We start from the raw sequence: 12963 nt of genomic DNA, 5'->3' as shown, positions 1-12963 counted from the left end.
ATACCACCTTGTCTTAAATTACATAGAATAGATGTAATTTGTAAATGTAAAATGTAACCATGACATATATTAACAAACAACACACAGGTTGAATGGAAGAATTGATCTACAACAGGGATGTCAAACTCAATTTTATTGAGGGCCAGATCAGCATTGTAGTTGTCCTCTGTGGGCCAGGGGGAGGGGGCATGGCCAGGGAAATGGTCGTAACTGACTGGGTGTGGCCAGGGATCGTGGCCCGCTTGATGCCGCTCACGAGGGTGGTGCTTGTGGGTTTGGGCGGGGTTGGGGAGGGAATCCCCAACCCCGCCCAGCGCCCCACCCATTCTCAGATGGGTGGGGCGCTGGGCAGGAGGCTTGTCCCACAGGATGAGGTGAGGCAAGGCAGGGGGCAGGGCAGCTACAGCCAGAAACAGCCGCCCTTTGTGTGCGGGGGAAAGGGATGGTTTCTGGCTGTAGACGAAGCCTGCCGGCCCCTCAGCTAATGCACGCTATGGCTCCGTAGCCCACTGCCAGCATAGCACCAGGCTGGCTGTCCAAGCAGCAAGCAGAAGCGGTAGAAAGAAACATGATGAGGATCGTTGGATGCGCTTACTCTGCCCCACTGTCTGTTTCGGCTTGTGGTTGGAGAGCAGGTCGCTGCTGGTCATCTTCATAGCCTGTTTACGGGTCTTGCCCTTGGCCTGTGCATGGAACATGTTCCCCTCACGCACCTAACTGCAGTGGCGGGTGCACACGAGGGGCACTAAATTTTGCATGACAAATTGTTTAGTTTCCATTAATAAGGAATATATTTAACTATTAAAATTTAGGAGTTTTTTACATTCTTAATTTTTCTCGGTTGTGTAACTTTTGTGAATAGAAAAGATTCACAGATTATATCCGTGAGGATCCTCTAGATATGAAAGGCCAATCCTCCCTGCAAATGCTCTGATACCACTATCAAACTCACATCGTCATGGCGGCATCACATGACATATCGTGACATTTCTCCCCTTTGCTAAACCAGGTGGCCAGCATGTGACGCATCCGGCCTGCGGTCACGAGTTTAACAGCCCTGATTTAGAGAGAGAAAAGTGCTAAAGACAAAATTAAATGGTGGAACAGCATCAAAGCCATCAATACTTGGGCTATACCTATTATGCAAAACACCCCTGGAATTAGTAACTAGACACAAACTGAACCTGGCAGTTTGAACTGAAAAACAAGAAAGCTAATGACTATTCACTATACACAACATCCCATATTGATATTGATAGATTATACTTGCCCCACAGAAATGGAGGTCGATGTTTACTTCAAGTAAAACAATCAGTGAAAGAAAACTTTGGCTGATTACATGTAAGACAGCCAAAAACAAGTATTGATGCCAGTTAAAAATTGGAACTTACTGAATGTGCAGAAAACAAAACATGAATATTGAAATAATGCAAAAAAAAAAAACAAGAAAAGAATGCTGGCAAGAAAAAGTATTACAGAATCAATTTCTACAAAAGATCAAGGGAATGGTGGATAAAGATAAAACTTGGCAATCGCTTACAACTGGAACATTAAAAAAAGAATCTGGAGGCTTAATTTTGGCTGCTCAACAGCTATTTAAACTAATATAATCAAAGCCAGAATTGAAAAATCGTCAAATGATTAAAAGTGCAGATTGTGCAAAAGAGGCAGAAGAAACAGTGGATCATATACTCAGCTTGTGCAAGAAGATTGCACTAATTGTTTATAAACAATGTATAACATGGTTGCCAAAATGATTCATTGGAACATCTGTAAAAATCATCACATGCCAGTAATGAAAAATTGATGTTGAAAAAGTAGTTGAAAATGAGCAGATTAAAACACTTTGGTATTTCTAAATACAAACTGATAAAACTCTTAGTTCCTCACAAACCAGGTTCAACTGTAGTTGAAAAGAATGAAGTATGAATAATTGATCTGGCAATACCAGGGAATAGTGGAATAGCAGACAAAGAATTGGAGAAGATCACAGATATCAAGATCTGAAAATCAAAGCTGAAAGATTATGGCATAAACAGGCTGTGGTGGGTCCAGTTGTTATTGGCACTCTAGGCCCCATACCAAACAATCGTGATGACACTTAGAAAATCTGTGCATTGACAAATTTCCACCTGTCAATTACAAATTGATCATTTGCCTGAGTTTGCACATATTCTACACTGATACAACATCTATGACAGGGGTGTCAAACTTGCATTGTCACGGTGTCGTCACGTGACATATCATGAACTTTTTCCCTTCGTTAAACCGGGCGTGGGCGTGACCAGCACGTGACGCAGCCAGCCTGCAGGCCTAGAGTTTGACACCCCTGATCTATGATCTTGGGAGGAACTCAATGTATATGAAGGCCAACACCAGATAAAGAACTGTCAGCTACGATTTCACACTGTTGTCTGTAACACCTTCAAACAAAAATATCGGTTTATCCCAGGCTCTTGGAAATAGGTGAACAAAAATGCCAAATCCAGTCTGAACATCTGGCTGACTGTGCGTCAAACCATAAAAATAATAATACAAGTCCTTGGGAAGGACTTGATAGGTGGACAAAAATGCCAAATCCAGTTTTTCTGGTTAACTGTGAGACCAACTATAATACAAAATAACAAAGAGAAAAGACTATGGCAAAAGAAAGCAAAGATAATACCAAGAGTAATAGGCACTCTTGGGTGTAATTCCAAACAATCTGTAGCATCACTTGAACATTATTCACATTGACAAAATTGCCATAAGTCAACTGCAAAAGGCAGCCAGATGTTTGGAACAGTTTATACTCTGGGATAATACTTTATCATTATAAAACAATGACATCTGCTTATATCAGGTACTTGATAGGTGGGCAAAAATGTCAACTCCAATCTAAACATCTGGCTGACTGTGTGACCCACTGTAATAATAAAATTACTTATTATAATCTTTGCTAATTTAGTGTCAGTTCTCATGCTAGCTGGAAAAGACTTATCTAGAACAATATAGTAAACTTTAAATATCAGAAGCATTTTAAGGTTTCAACCAGAGGCCTTCTGTTCAAATTATATTTTTGGCATAATGAAGAGATTATGAAAGAAATTTGATATACACCCAGCATAGGAGTCTAGCAGACAACTACCATACATTTTGAACTAGCAGTTTTCCATCACGTACTGCATATGGCAAGGATGTAATCTAATACAGAAGGAGCACTGTCTGAATACTGAAGAAAAATCCTTCCTATCATGTGCCCAACTACCTCCAGACACATTTAAAAGGGAAACATAACCAAACAATTGACAGAAATGTTTTAATAAAGTCTGTCGGGAATTAATTGTAAAATTCTTTTCCAATAGATACTGTATATAAAATCTACAAAATTTAGGAAAGGGGGTGTTTTGAATCTCATATTTGTGTATTTTAACAAATGCTTTCAACTCTTGTAAGATGTTTAGCTGTAATAACAAAAGAAGTTAGAAAAAATATTGTAGCAAGGACGAAATAACAAAAGGTGGTTATTTCATCCTATTCCACTTATAATTGGACAATGCATAAGTCAACATAAATATATTTGTCAAAAACAAACAGAATATAATGTCAACAAGTTGAAGATTTTTTAAAAATGCATTCCATGAATGCATAGCAACAGTTAACAATACAGAGGCATAGAAGTGAACTGCACGTACCTGAGAAATTTCTTGTAGCCAGCATTGTTGTTAAAATGGCTCCCTGAAAATCCAACATAATGCCAATATTTTAGAAGATAAAACCGTATGATTTTTAATATCAAAATATAATATTGAATCCTAAATCTGCTCATCTTCACATATAGTATTTATAAATAGTGGTAGAATACATGCTAAACTCTATACTTTTCTTCTTATGTTTGTTGAGGTTTTGCTTTCAAATATGGTAAGAGTATGTGTCAGTTGTATTCCCTATTAAAAACATAAACTGACAATACTTGGTATTTTTTGGGAAAAAAAGCACTAAAATGTCATATTAAAAAGGGAGGTATGCTTGCATTTATTTCAATTTCACACATGAATGCAAATTTCCATCTACCCTTCCAATGTACACCTATATACACATACATACAGCCCCACAGAGAAGATTGAGGAAAAGGAATATTAAAAGAGAAATTTCTCTAGGGCTCAAAATAAGTGTAGTTTCAGATAATCAGTATCTGCTACATTATTTTTAGTATTTGAGAATGCTGTACTCCCAGACATAGAGAGCAAGAATTTGCACATACAAATTGGGAAACTGGCTTTATTTTATTAGTCTGAATATTAAAACAAAGGAGTACAGGCATCAAATTCTGCAACAAGGTAATACAAAATCTGCACAAAGAAGAAGAATAAAAGCCATCATAAATGTAAACTGGATATTTCTGCATATAAAATTAACTACTATGGATTAATTAGAATATATTTTTGGAAATGCTACGAACAATAAATAAAGGAACTAAAAGGATCCATAAAAATTGCTCTCTTACCTTGAGTTTCCTTCTTGCATTGAACTTCTTCAAACAATCTACGGTCTCCTGTCTGTGCATCATCGAAGCAACAGTAGAGCGTTGCTGAAAGACAAGAACAGAGTATATGTTTCAATGCATGCAGCTTTATCTACACTGTTATTTAATATAACTCTTTTTTTGGAGATGCATCCAGAAGTCAGTGATAATTCTAGAGTTCCCAGTCAGAATAACAGTGCTCCTTCCCACCATTTAAGTTCAATTTAATTTGTGTTGCCGCTGAATATTATATTACCTACAGGGACTGAACTCTTTTTCTCCTTAACATGATCACCGATTATCAATTCCAATATATTATTCAGATCCTGCTTTTATACCTTCTGCTTTGTAGGATTGATTTTGGTGCTTAATTAAAAGTACAGGTAGGCCTCATTTAGTGACCACAATTGGAACTGGCAACTTGTTCATTAAGTGAAGCAGTCACCAAGTATAAATGTAACAACACTTACAACCTTACTTCAGCTTTCCTTTGCTTTACAGATATGTGTAGGTTATGAAATACGTTTTATCGTAACTATATTTTTATCACTGTTGTAATTATGAATGGGCACTAAATGAGGCAGTTGCTAAATGAAGATTACCTATAGCTATTATCTTACATGACCCTTTAACAGAAACCTCATGTGTTGGCACTAAAAGGTAAAGGTTCTCCTCGCACATATGTGCTAGTCGTTCCTGACTCTTGAGGGCAGTGCTCATCTCCATTGCAAAACCGAAAAGCCAGCGCTGTCTGAAGACATCTCCGTGGTCATGTGGCCGGCATGACTAAACGCCAAAGGTGCACGGAACGCTGTTACCTTCCAACCAAAGGTGGTCCCTATTTTTCTACTTGCATTTTTTATGTACTTTCGAACTGCTAGGTTGGCAGAAGCTGGGACAAGTAATGGGAGCTCACCCCATTATGCGGGACTAGGGATTCGAACCGCTGAACTGCCGACCTTTCAATCGACAAGTTCAGCGTCTTAGCCACTGAGCCACTGTGTCCCCTTTTGTACTGGCACTACAAAACACCAATTCTCTGAAGAACAAAGGAAAATACCGTTAGAGTTGGAAGGGACCTTGGAAGTTTTCTAGTCCAACTCCCTGCTCAAACAGGAAATCCTAAACCATTTCAGACAAATGATTGTCCAATCACTTCTACCACTGTGGTATAAATTGTATGTGTCTGAGGGTAAACTACAATACTAAGAAAAGATTTTATAGAAGGAAATTAATAGGCTGCAAAATAGTAAAATGGATTAAGAGAATGTGGATGTGTATGAATAACCAAATACCTAACCTTACATTTTGATCCTCAACCACGACACCTGGGCAAAACATAATTAATGAAGTAAGTATTGCTTACACAGATCCATGGGTGTTTGAGGGCCTCAGTTGCATTGATGCGTTTGGCAGGATTGATTGTAAGCATTTTGTTGATAAGGTCTTTCGCTTCTGGGGTCACGGTATCCCATTCTGGGGAAGGAAACTTGAAAAACACAGACTCATGTAAAATCAAACCGATACAGCAGCCCAGACGAAAGTGAACTGTTTGGTAAATTACGATGAGAAGGCTTTTGATAAAACATCAAGTAAATAAATATGTCTTATAGCCACCTTGCCATATTTTAATAAAATAAAAGATATAATAAAAAGCATGTCATGCTGAACTAGAGCTGCAGCTTTTGTAGGGATCTTTTACTCCTTGAAAACAAAGCAAGGCTTGTTTTGCTTCTTTTCTAGGCAATAAATCATTTTGTACAGATTTTGAGGTTGCCTTAACGTGGATTGATGGATGATGAGACTTTTCTCCCTCTCTCAAATACGGCAATCTTCCCTCTCTTCCCATGAATTTATAGTAGCATTTGTACAGCTATTTCCTCCATTCCAGTGGTGGGTTGCCCCCAGTCGGACCGGTTCGCAAGAACCAGTAGTATAACTGGCAGGAGGCTCCGTCCACTGACCCAGACGTCATCATAGGTGATCTGTGCATGCGCAGAAGAGTGTGGGCGGACACGAGACGAACCGGTAGTAAAGGTAAGTAGAACCCACCCCTTCTCCATTCACTTCGCTTCAAATTCTTCCCATTCTCACAAATTGAGCAATTGAAAACAAAGTGAATGTTATAGCACAGCACTAATGAAAACAAACAAGTTAATTAGTATTGAACTGAGACACAGAAAACCTGAGTCAAGAGTAGACTAGATAAAAGAAAACTCAATTGTATGAGATATGAAGAGAGGGAATAGCTGTAATAGGCTCAGATAACCTTCCAAATAACTGGGAAAGATAATCTACTCTTGAATTGACCACTGCATGCCACTGATTCTTGCCTGTTGATTATGGAAAGCCTTCACGTACATTTCAACATGGCTGAAGCCGGTAAGACTGGCTGTCCTTCTGAAAGCAGGCTATTATTTTATGAAAAGCAATTTATATGATGGACTCTTCTGAGATAGCAAGAAGGATAATCATGCAGAAGAGACATTTGTCTATTTGGAAATACATTCCAACAGGAATCAATGTTTAAAAGGCAGGGCAGGAGGAAAACCCATCATTTTTTAAAAAAATGATTCTTGTGGCTGCAATTGACGGACTTGAAAATTATGAGCGGTGAGAAAATAGGATGGAAACATTGTGGGCGGCACCAGTACTTCATGGCTCATTTCACATTTTTCTGCCCCAGATCTTCATACACAAACTTGTAACAAAATCAAGACAGATTATAGGTGTGGGAATCTGTAACAAACTGTGGTCAATGAGTGATGTGTCAGGGATGGGCACAATACGGTGACAGAAAAACTATACTGAGAATATTTATTTACATCAGCATTACTAGGTACCTTCCAGCTCTTTTGGACTACACCTCCCATTAACTGGTTGGCATGATGAAAGCTGCAGTCTAACAGAACTGGAGGACTGTGGGTCAGAAAAATAGAATCCTCAAGCTGGAAGGGTCAATTTAGACCACCTAATTCAACTTTGTGCTCAAGCAAGGACTCCAAGTAGATGCTTCATGAACAGATGGCTGTCCTGCTTTTACTCAAACATATATCTCAAAGGGAAAACAGGAAATAGATGGATAACTAGAGGAAGATTGCAAGGTTGATTTTAAGATGAAAGAGATCAGTTAGCTTAACCAGGGGCCTATGTACTTCAGCATGTTGTGTTACAAAGTGGTAAACAATCCCCATTCAGGCAACCCACAAGTGGTAACAGGAGGGTGATAGACCTCAATGCTCACTCTTTAGTAATTTATATTTAAGGCTTGCTCCCTGAAAGATTAAGGAATTTGTCTAATCCCTTTTTTTTTTAATGTGGCTACTGCTTTAATCAGTGGAACAACTTGCCTCCAGAAGCTGTGAATGCTCCAATGCTGCAAATTTTTAAGAAGATGTTGGATAACCATTTGTCTGAAGTGGTATAAAGTTTCCTGCCTAAGCAAGGGGTTGGACTAGAAGACCTCCAAGGTCCCTTCCAACTGTTATTCTATTCTGCTCTTTTTGTGGTGGGTGTGGGTGTGGGTGTGTGCCCCTTTGAATCAGTGTTGACTCCTGGACACTACCTGGACAAGTTCCTCCAGAATTCTGAAGAAGTGACTTGCTACTGTCTTCTTCTTATGATCGAAAGAGACTGATCTAAGGTCAGCCGGCTATCTGTTTAACTACAAAGGGACTAGAACTCACAGTTTCCTGGTTTAACCTGGTGCCTTAACCACCACAGCAAACTGGTTATCTCTATACCTGATTAAAAAAAAATAACTATGGTAGTTACTTATGTGAGAAATTCCTTATTGTTTTTAAACTGGATTTTTTACTTTCCTTTTAAAATAAATCAAACTACATTACTACATAGAATTACATGCTAGCCACCATGCAACAATTTACACTTATTGTGTCTCTTGAAAGCACATACTGTAAATACTCAAGTCTGCACAATTATTTGAGTGTTCACTAGTAGTGTGTCACACTACATAGAAAAGAAAATTCTACAAAGGAAACAAAATCATCAGAATAATTTCAGAGGTTGGGAAGGAAGCAAGAGAATGCCAGAATATCAAATACTTAATTGTGTTGTGTTTTTAGAGATAATAAATGATCAATGATAAAAACAGAGAGAAATTGAGGCATTACTTACATCATAAGCACCAGCTTTGATCTGTTGATAAAGTCTATGTTGATCTTCATCCCAAAAGGGAGGGTATCCCACCAAGAGGATATAGAGTATAACACCTGCAAATGGTATTAAACTAATGAGTAAAAGTAGCACATCAGGGGCAGGTTTCAAAATCCGTCTTTACTTGTTTGGTCATCGGCACATGCGCACTTGTGCGCACAATGCTTCTGCACATGCGCAGAAGCATCTGGATAGGTGGGCGGAGCCTCCCGACGCCACCACTACTGGTTCGCCCGATCCGGGATGAACTGGTCAGTGGTAGGTTTCAAAATTTTTTACTATCAGTTCTGTGGGTGTGGCTTGGTAGGCATGGCATGGCATGGCATCACATGGCTTGGTGGGCATGGCAGGGGAAGGATACTGTAAAATCTCCATTCCCACCCCATGTCAGGGGAAGGATACTGTAAAATCTCCATTCCCACCCCACTCCAGGGGAAGGTTACTGGTCCAGAATGCGGCCACGCGGGTAATTATGGGGGCGACATGGCGCTCCCATGTAAAACCTCTCCTGCGCGAGCTGCACTGGCTCCCGGTGGTCTTCCGAGTGCGCTTCAAGGTATTGGTTCTCATCTTTAAAGCACTCCATGGCTTAGGGCCCAGGTACTTACGAGACCACATTCGGCCACCGATAACCTCCCACCGGCCAATTCGCTCCCACAGAGAGGGTCTCCTCAGGGTGCCGTCGGTCAAGCAATGTCGACTGATGACCCCCAGGGGGAGAGCCTTCTCTGTGGGGGCACCCGCCCTCTGGAACGAGCTACCCCCAGGAATACGACTGATCCCGGACCTCCGTACTTTCTGCCGAGCGTTAAAGACCTTCTTATTTCAGCAAGCCGGGCTGGCTTAAAATTTTAATGGGTTATTTTATGGGGAAAGGGTTTTAAAATTTAGGGAAGCCAAATTGATTTAATTCTGTTTTAATTCTTTTTAATTTTTATATTGTATGTGTTTTAAATTTTGGCTGTTCACCGCCCTGAGTCCTTCGGGAGAAGGGCGGTATACAAATTTAAATAATAAATAAATAAATAAAATCCCCATTGCCTCCCAATCAGCTGGGACTTGGGAAGCAGAGAATAGATGGGGGCGGGGCCAGTCAGAATTTTTACTACCGGTTCTCTGAACTACTCAAAATTTCTGCTACCAGTTCTCCAGAACTGGTCAGAACCTGCTGAAACCCACCTCTGGAATCGGTAGCAACCCACCACTGTAGCACACATAAAGAATAACTGGAGGACATGATACATGGGAAATCCATAATAAAATCTCCTAGCATGAAAGGCAATGGACACTAATTTTAATTAGAGCAGCATGATGAGGAAAGATCAGCAGAATTGTCTGTCACTCAACCTTCTTTTCCTGAACATAGGAACCCAAATACAGGTGCACAGAAGTTCCATAAGATTTTCTTCCTTTCCTCTTATGGCTGAGAAAAAGTGACTAGGCCACAGTCACCTGCTGGCTAAGGTGGGACTAGAATTCACAGTCTCTTCACCACTACACCAAACTGGTAGTTCTTTAATACCAGTCAGGGATAAACACAGAATGATAGAAACAGTAAGAGGAATTTCCATCCCTCATTTATAGTGAACTTAAGGCAAACTATCTTTGAATGATTTGAAAAACATCTTCCAAGTTTCTTCCCATATAGCTTAGGTGTCAACCCTGAAGCTGGCCTGACTGAGGCCATTTTGAGACTTCAGTGCTGACACACTGGAGCAGAGGGATAGGCAGGGGGGAATAAAGATAGTTGGGGTATTGTAGCCAAAACAAAATACTTTTCTCTTGGGAACCAAGAGACAGCACAGGTGCTCAGAAGGAGGGGACTGGAGTCACCTAGCAACTGGACAAAATCCTGATTGAATCATGTGACAGATTGTTTTGAGGAAGTGAAAAACTTTTACTAGGTAAAAACTGTGGGAATACTAAGAGCCGGTTTTCACCCGCCTGTGCCAATATGACCTATACAATAAACTTATTCTTTGAGGAATATACTTGCTCCAGAGTTTTGTTTGCTACAAGTATGTTACTTGGAACCTTATATTAAACCGACGCTGACATTAAGTATGATACACACACACACACACACAAAAGGACAACAGTTGTTTGCTTTAGAGATAAGCATGCACTCACAAACCTCCCCTCCCCCCCAAATCATAATTGGCTTACCACAGGCCCACATGTCTACCGGCTTCCCATAGGGATCTTTTCGTAGCACCTCAGGGGAAAGGTATCCTGGTGTACCAGCAAAGCCTGAAAGTAAGTCTACTTAGTGAACAGTAAGCTATTCAGAAGAAAACAAATACTAAAATCCTTTTTTAAGTATCTGGGTTTAGGCTACATTGTCACCATCTATTCTACATTACTTTGCTTATCTTATCTTATCTTATCTTATCTTATCTTATCTTATCTTATCTTATCTTATCATCTTATCCTATCCTATCTATCTATCTATCTATCTATCTATCTATCTATCTATCTATCTATCTATCATCAAGGTTGACTCAGCCTTCCATCCTTCCGAGGTCGATAAAATGAAGATCCAGATAGTTGGGGGCAATATGCTGACTCTGTAAATCGCTCAGAGAGGGCTGTAAAGCACTGTGAAGTGGTATGTAAGTCTAAGTGCTATTGCTATCTTTTTTGTAATACAGGTAGTCCTCAACTTACAACCATGCGTTTAGCGGTTGTTCAAAGTTACGACAGCACTGAAAAAAGACACGACCTATCCTCATGCTTATGAGAGTTGCAGCATCTCCACAGTCACATGATCAAAATTTGGGTGCTTGACAACCAGCATGTTATTTATAATTACAGCGTCCTGGGGGAAGCCCGACTCACTTAATAACTGCAGTGATTTGCTCAACACCCATGGCAAAAAAGGTCATAAAATCAAGTGCAGCTCACTTAAAAGCCACCTTATTTAACAATGGAAATTCTGGCCCCAATTGTGGCCATAAGTAGAGGGCTACCTGTTAGAAACATTTGTGAATTACTTCTGAATTTACACCAATGTTTTTTTTTCTTACCCTTTCTTTTTTACCCTTTCAGCTTGTTTTATGCTCTACAGCAGGAGTCTCCAACCTTGGCCACTTTAAGACTTGTGGACTTCAACTCCCAGAAAGCAAAGCTGGCTGAGGAATTCTGGGAGCTGAAGTCCACAAGTCTTAAAGTGGCCAAGGTTGGAGACCCCTGCTCTACGGCAGTGTTTCTCAACCTTGGCTGCTTTAAGAAGTGTGGACTTCAACTCCCAGAATTCCCCAGCCAGTACATTGGGAGTTGAAGTCCACACATCATAAAGTTGTCAAACTTGAGAGGCACTGCTCTAGGGATTTATCTGGGCTCTGAATAATTTGGAAAACTGAAAGGGACAACCGATTTATTTCCTTTTTTTCAATGGTAAAGAAAACCTCTGGCATAATTGCATCCCTTTTAACACCTCCATCATCTGAATTTTTGTTTATTGTGTAGAATTTTTAATATCTACAAATACAGATTTTGTGAGAACTTTCTCAAAATCTTTTTATGTAGATTTTTCAAAAAAAATATTTCTCCAAAGCAAGCTAATAGATACAGCTAACAGTCACTTTTGCTTTTTACATACAACTTTTCATATTTTCTTTAATTATTTCGTGCATTTTATGCTTCTAATTTGGGGATGAGGGTTAATGTAGATTTCTGATTGGAGAAAACGGCTGCTAGAACAGCTTGATTCAATGATAATTCAGACAACTTTTGCAAATCTGTAGTAGATTTCTTTAATGTCCCACTTGCAGGCATATTAATTTAATATGGTGTAGCGATGTTGGATTAAATAGGAAGGTATAATACAAATTGAATTTTTTTTCTTACCAAACCAGGCCTGTTGTTCACCCTGCACTTCAATTGCTAATCCAAAATCTGCCAGTTTTACAGCTGCTCCTTTTGACTTGCTTGCTAGAAGCAAGTTCTCAGGCTTTATGAAGGACAGAAGAGAGAGAGAGAAAAGGAAAAGGGAAGTAGAAGATAAATCAGTATTTTTAATTCAGTAGTACTTACTTTATATAGATTAAGTTGGAGACAGAGAAAATACACTTTTCCTATTTTCAAATATAAGTAATAAAAGTTTGATTCTGAAAAATTTTAAATGGATCCCAAATCCACAAATTTTTAGAGTAGGGCTGTTTTCTTCTGTTATATTTTAAAACCCTCTTTTCTCTTTAGAAATCCTTTCAGAACCGTCCAAGACTGGTCTATCAAGTATCTACAAATTTTATTTGGGAATACAAAGTTTTCCCAAATTATAA

The 12963-nt window shown here is 39.4% G+C and overlaps 1 protein-coding gene across 4 annotated transcripts in view; it reads right to left on the bottom strand.

The window, feature by feature from the left end:
* Nucleotides 1–12963, bottom strand: part of CAMK2D (calcium/calmodulin dependent protein kinase II delta) — a 151562-nt gene that overhangs the window by 32496 nt on the left and 106103 nt on the right. For all 4 annotated transcript variants that reach the window (XM_070948852.1, XM_070948854.1, XM_070948855.1 and 1 more), the window contains exons 7-12: nt 12530–12632; nt 10847–10930; nt 8642–8736; nt 5871–5993; nt 4487–4570; nt 3675–3717 (exon numbers count right to left, since the gene is read on the bottom strand). In XM_070948852.1, coding sequence (XP_070804953.1) covers nt 3675–3717; nt 4487–4570; nt 5871–5993; nt 8642–8736; nt 10847–10930; nt 12530–12632 — 532 coding nt within the window. The remainder of the gene's footprint in view (nt 1–3674; nt 3718–4486; nt 4571–5870; nt 5994–8641; nt 8737–10846; nt 10931–12529; nt 12633–12963) is intronic.

Source organism: Pituophis catenifer, unplaced genomic scaffold, assembly GCF_029215685.1.
Source record: "Pituophis catenifer annectens isolate HBS135680 unplaced genomic scaffold, rPitCat1.0.hap2 SCAF_8, whole genome shotgun sequence".
Lineage (NCBI taxonomy): Eukaryota > Metazoa > Chordata > Lepidosauria > Squamata > Colubridae > Pituophis > Pituophis catenifer.
The sequence above is the reverse complement of the archived record's forward strand: the minus strand, read 5'-3'. Positions and strand labels throughout refer to the sequence as shown.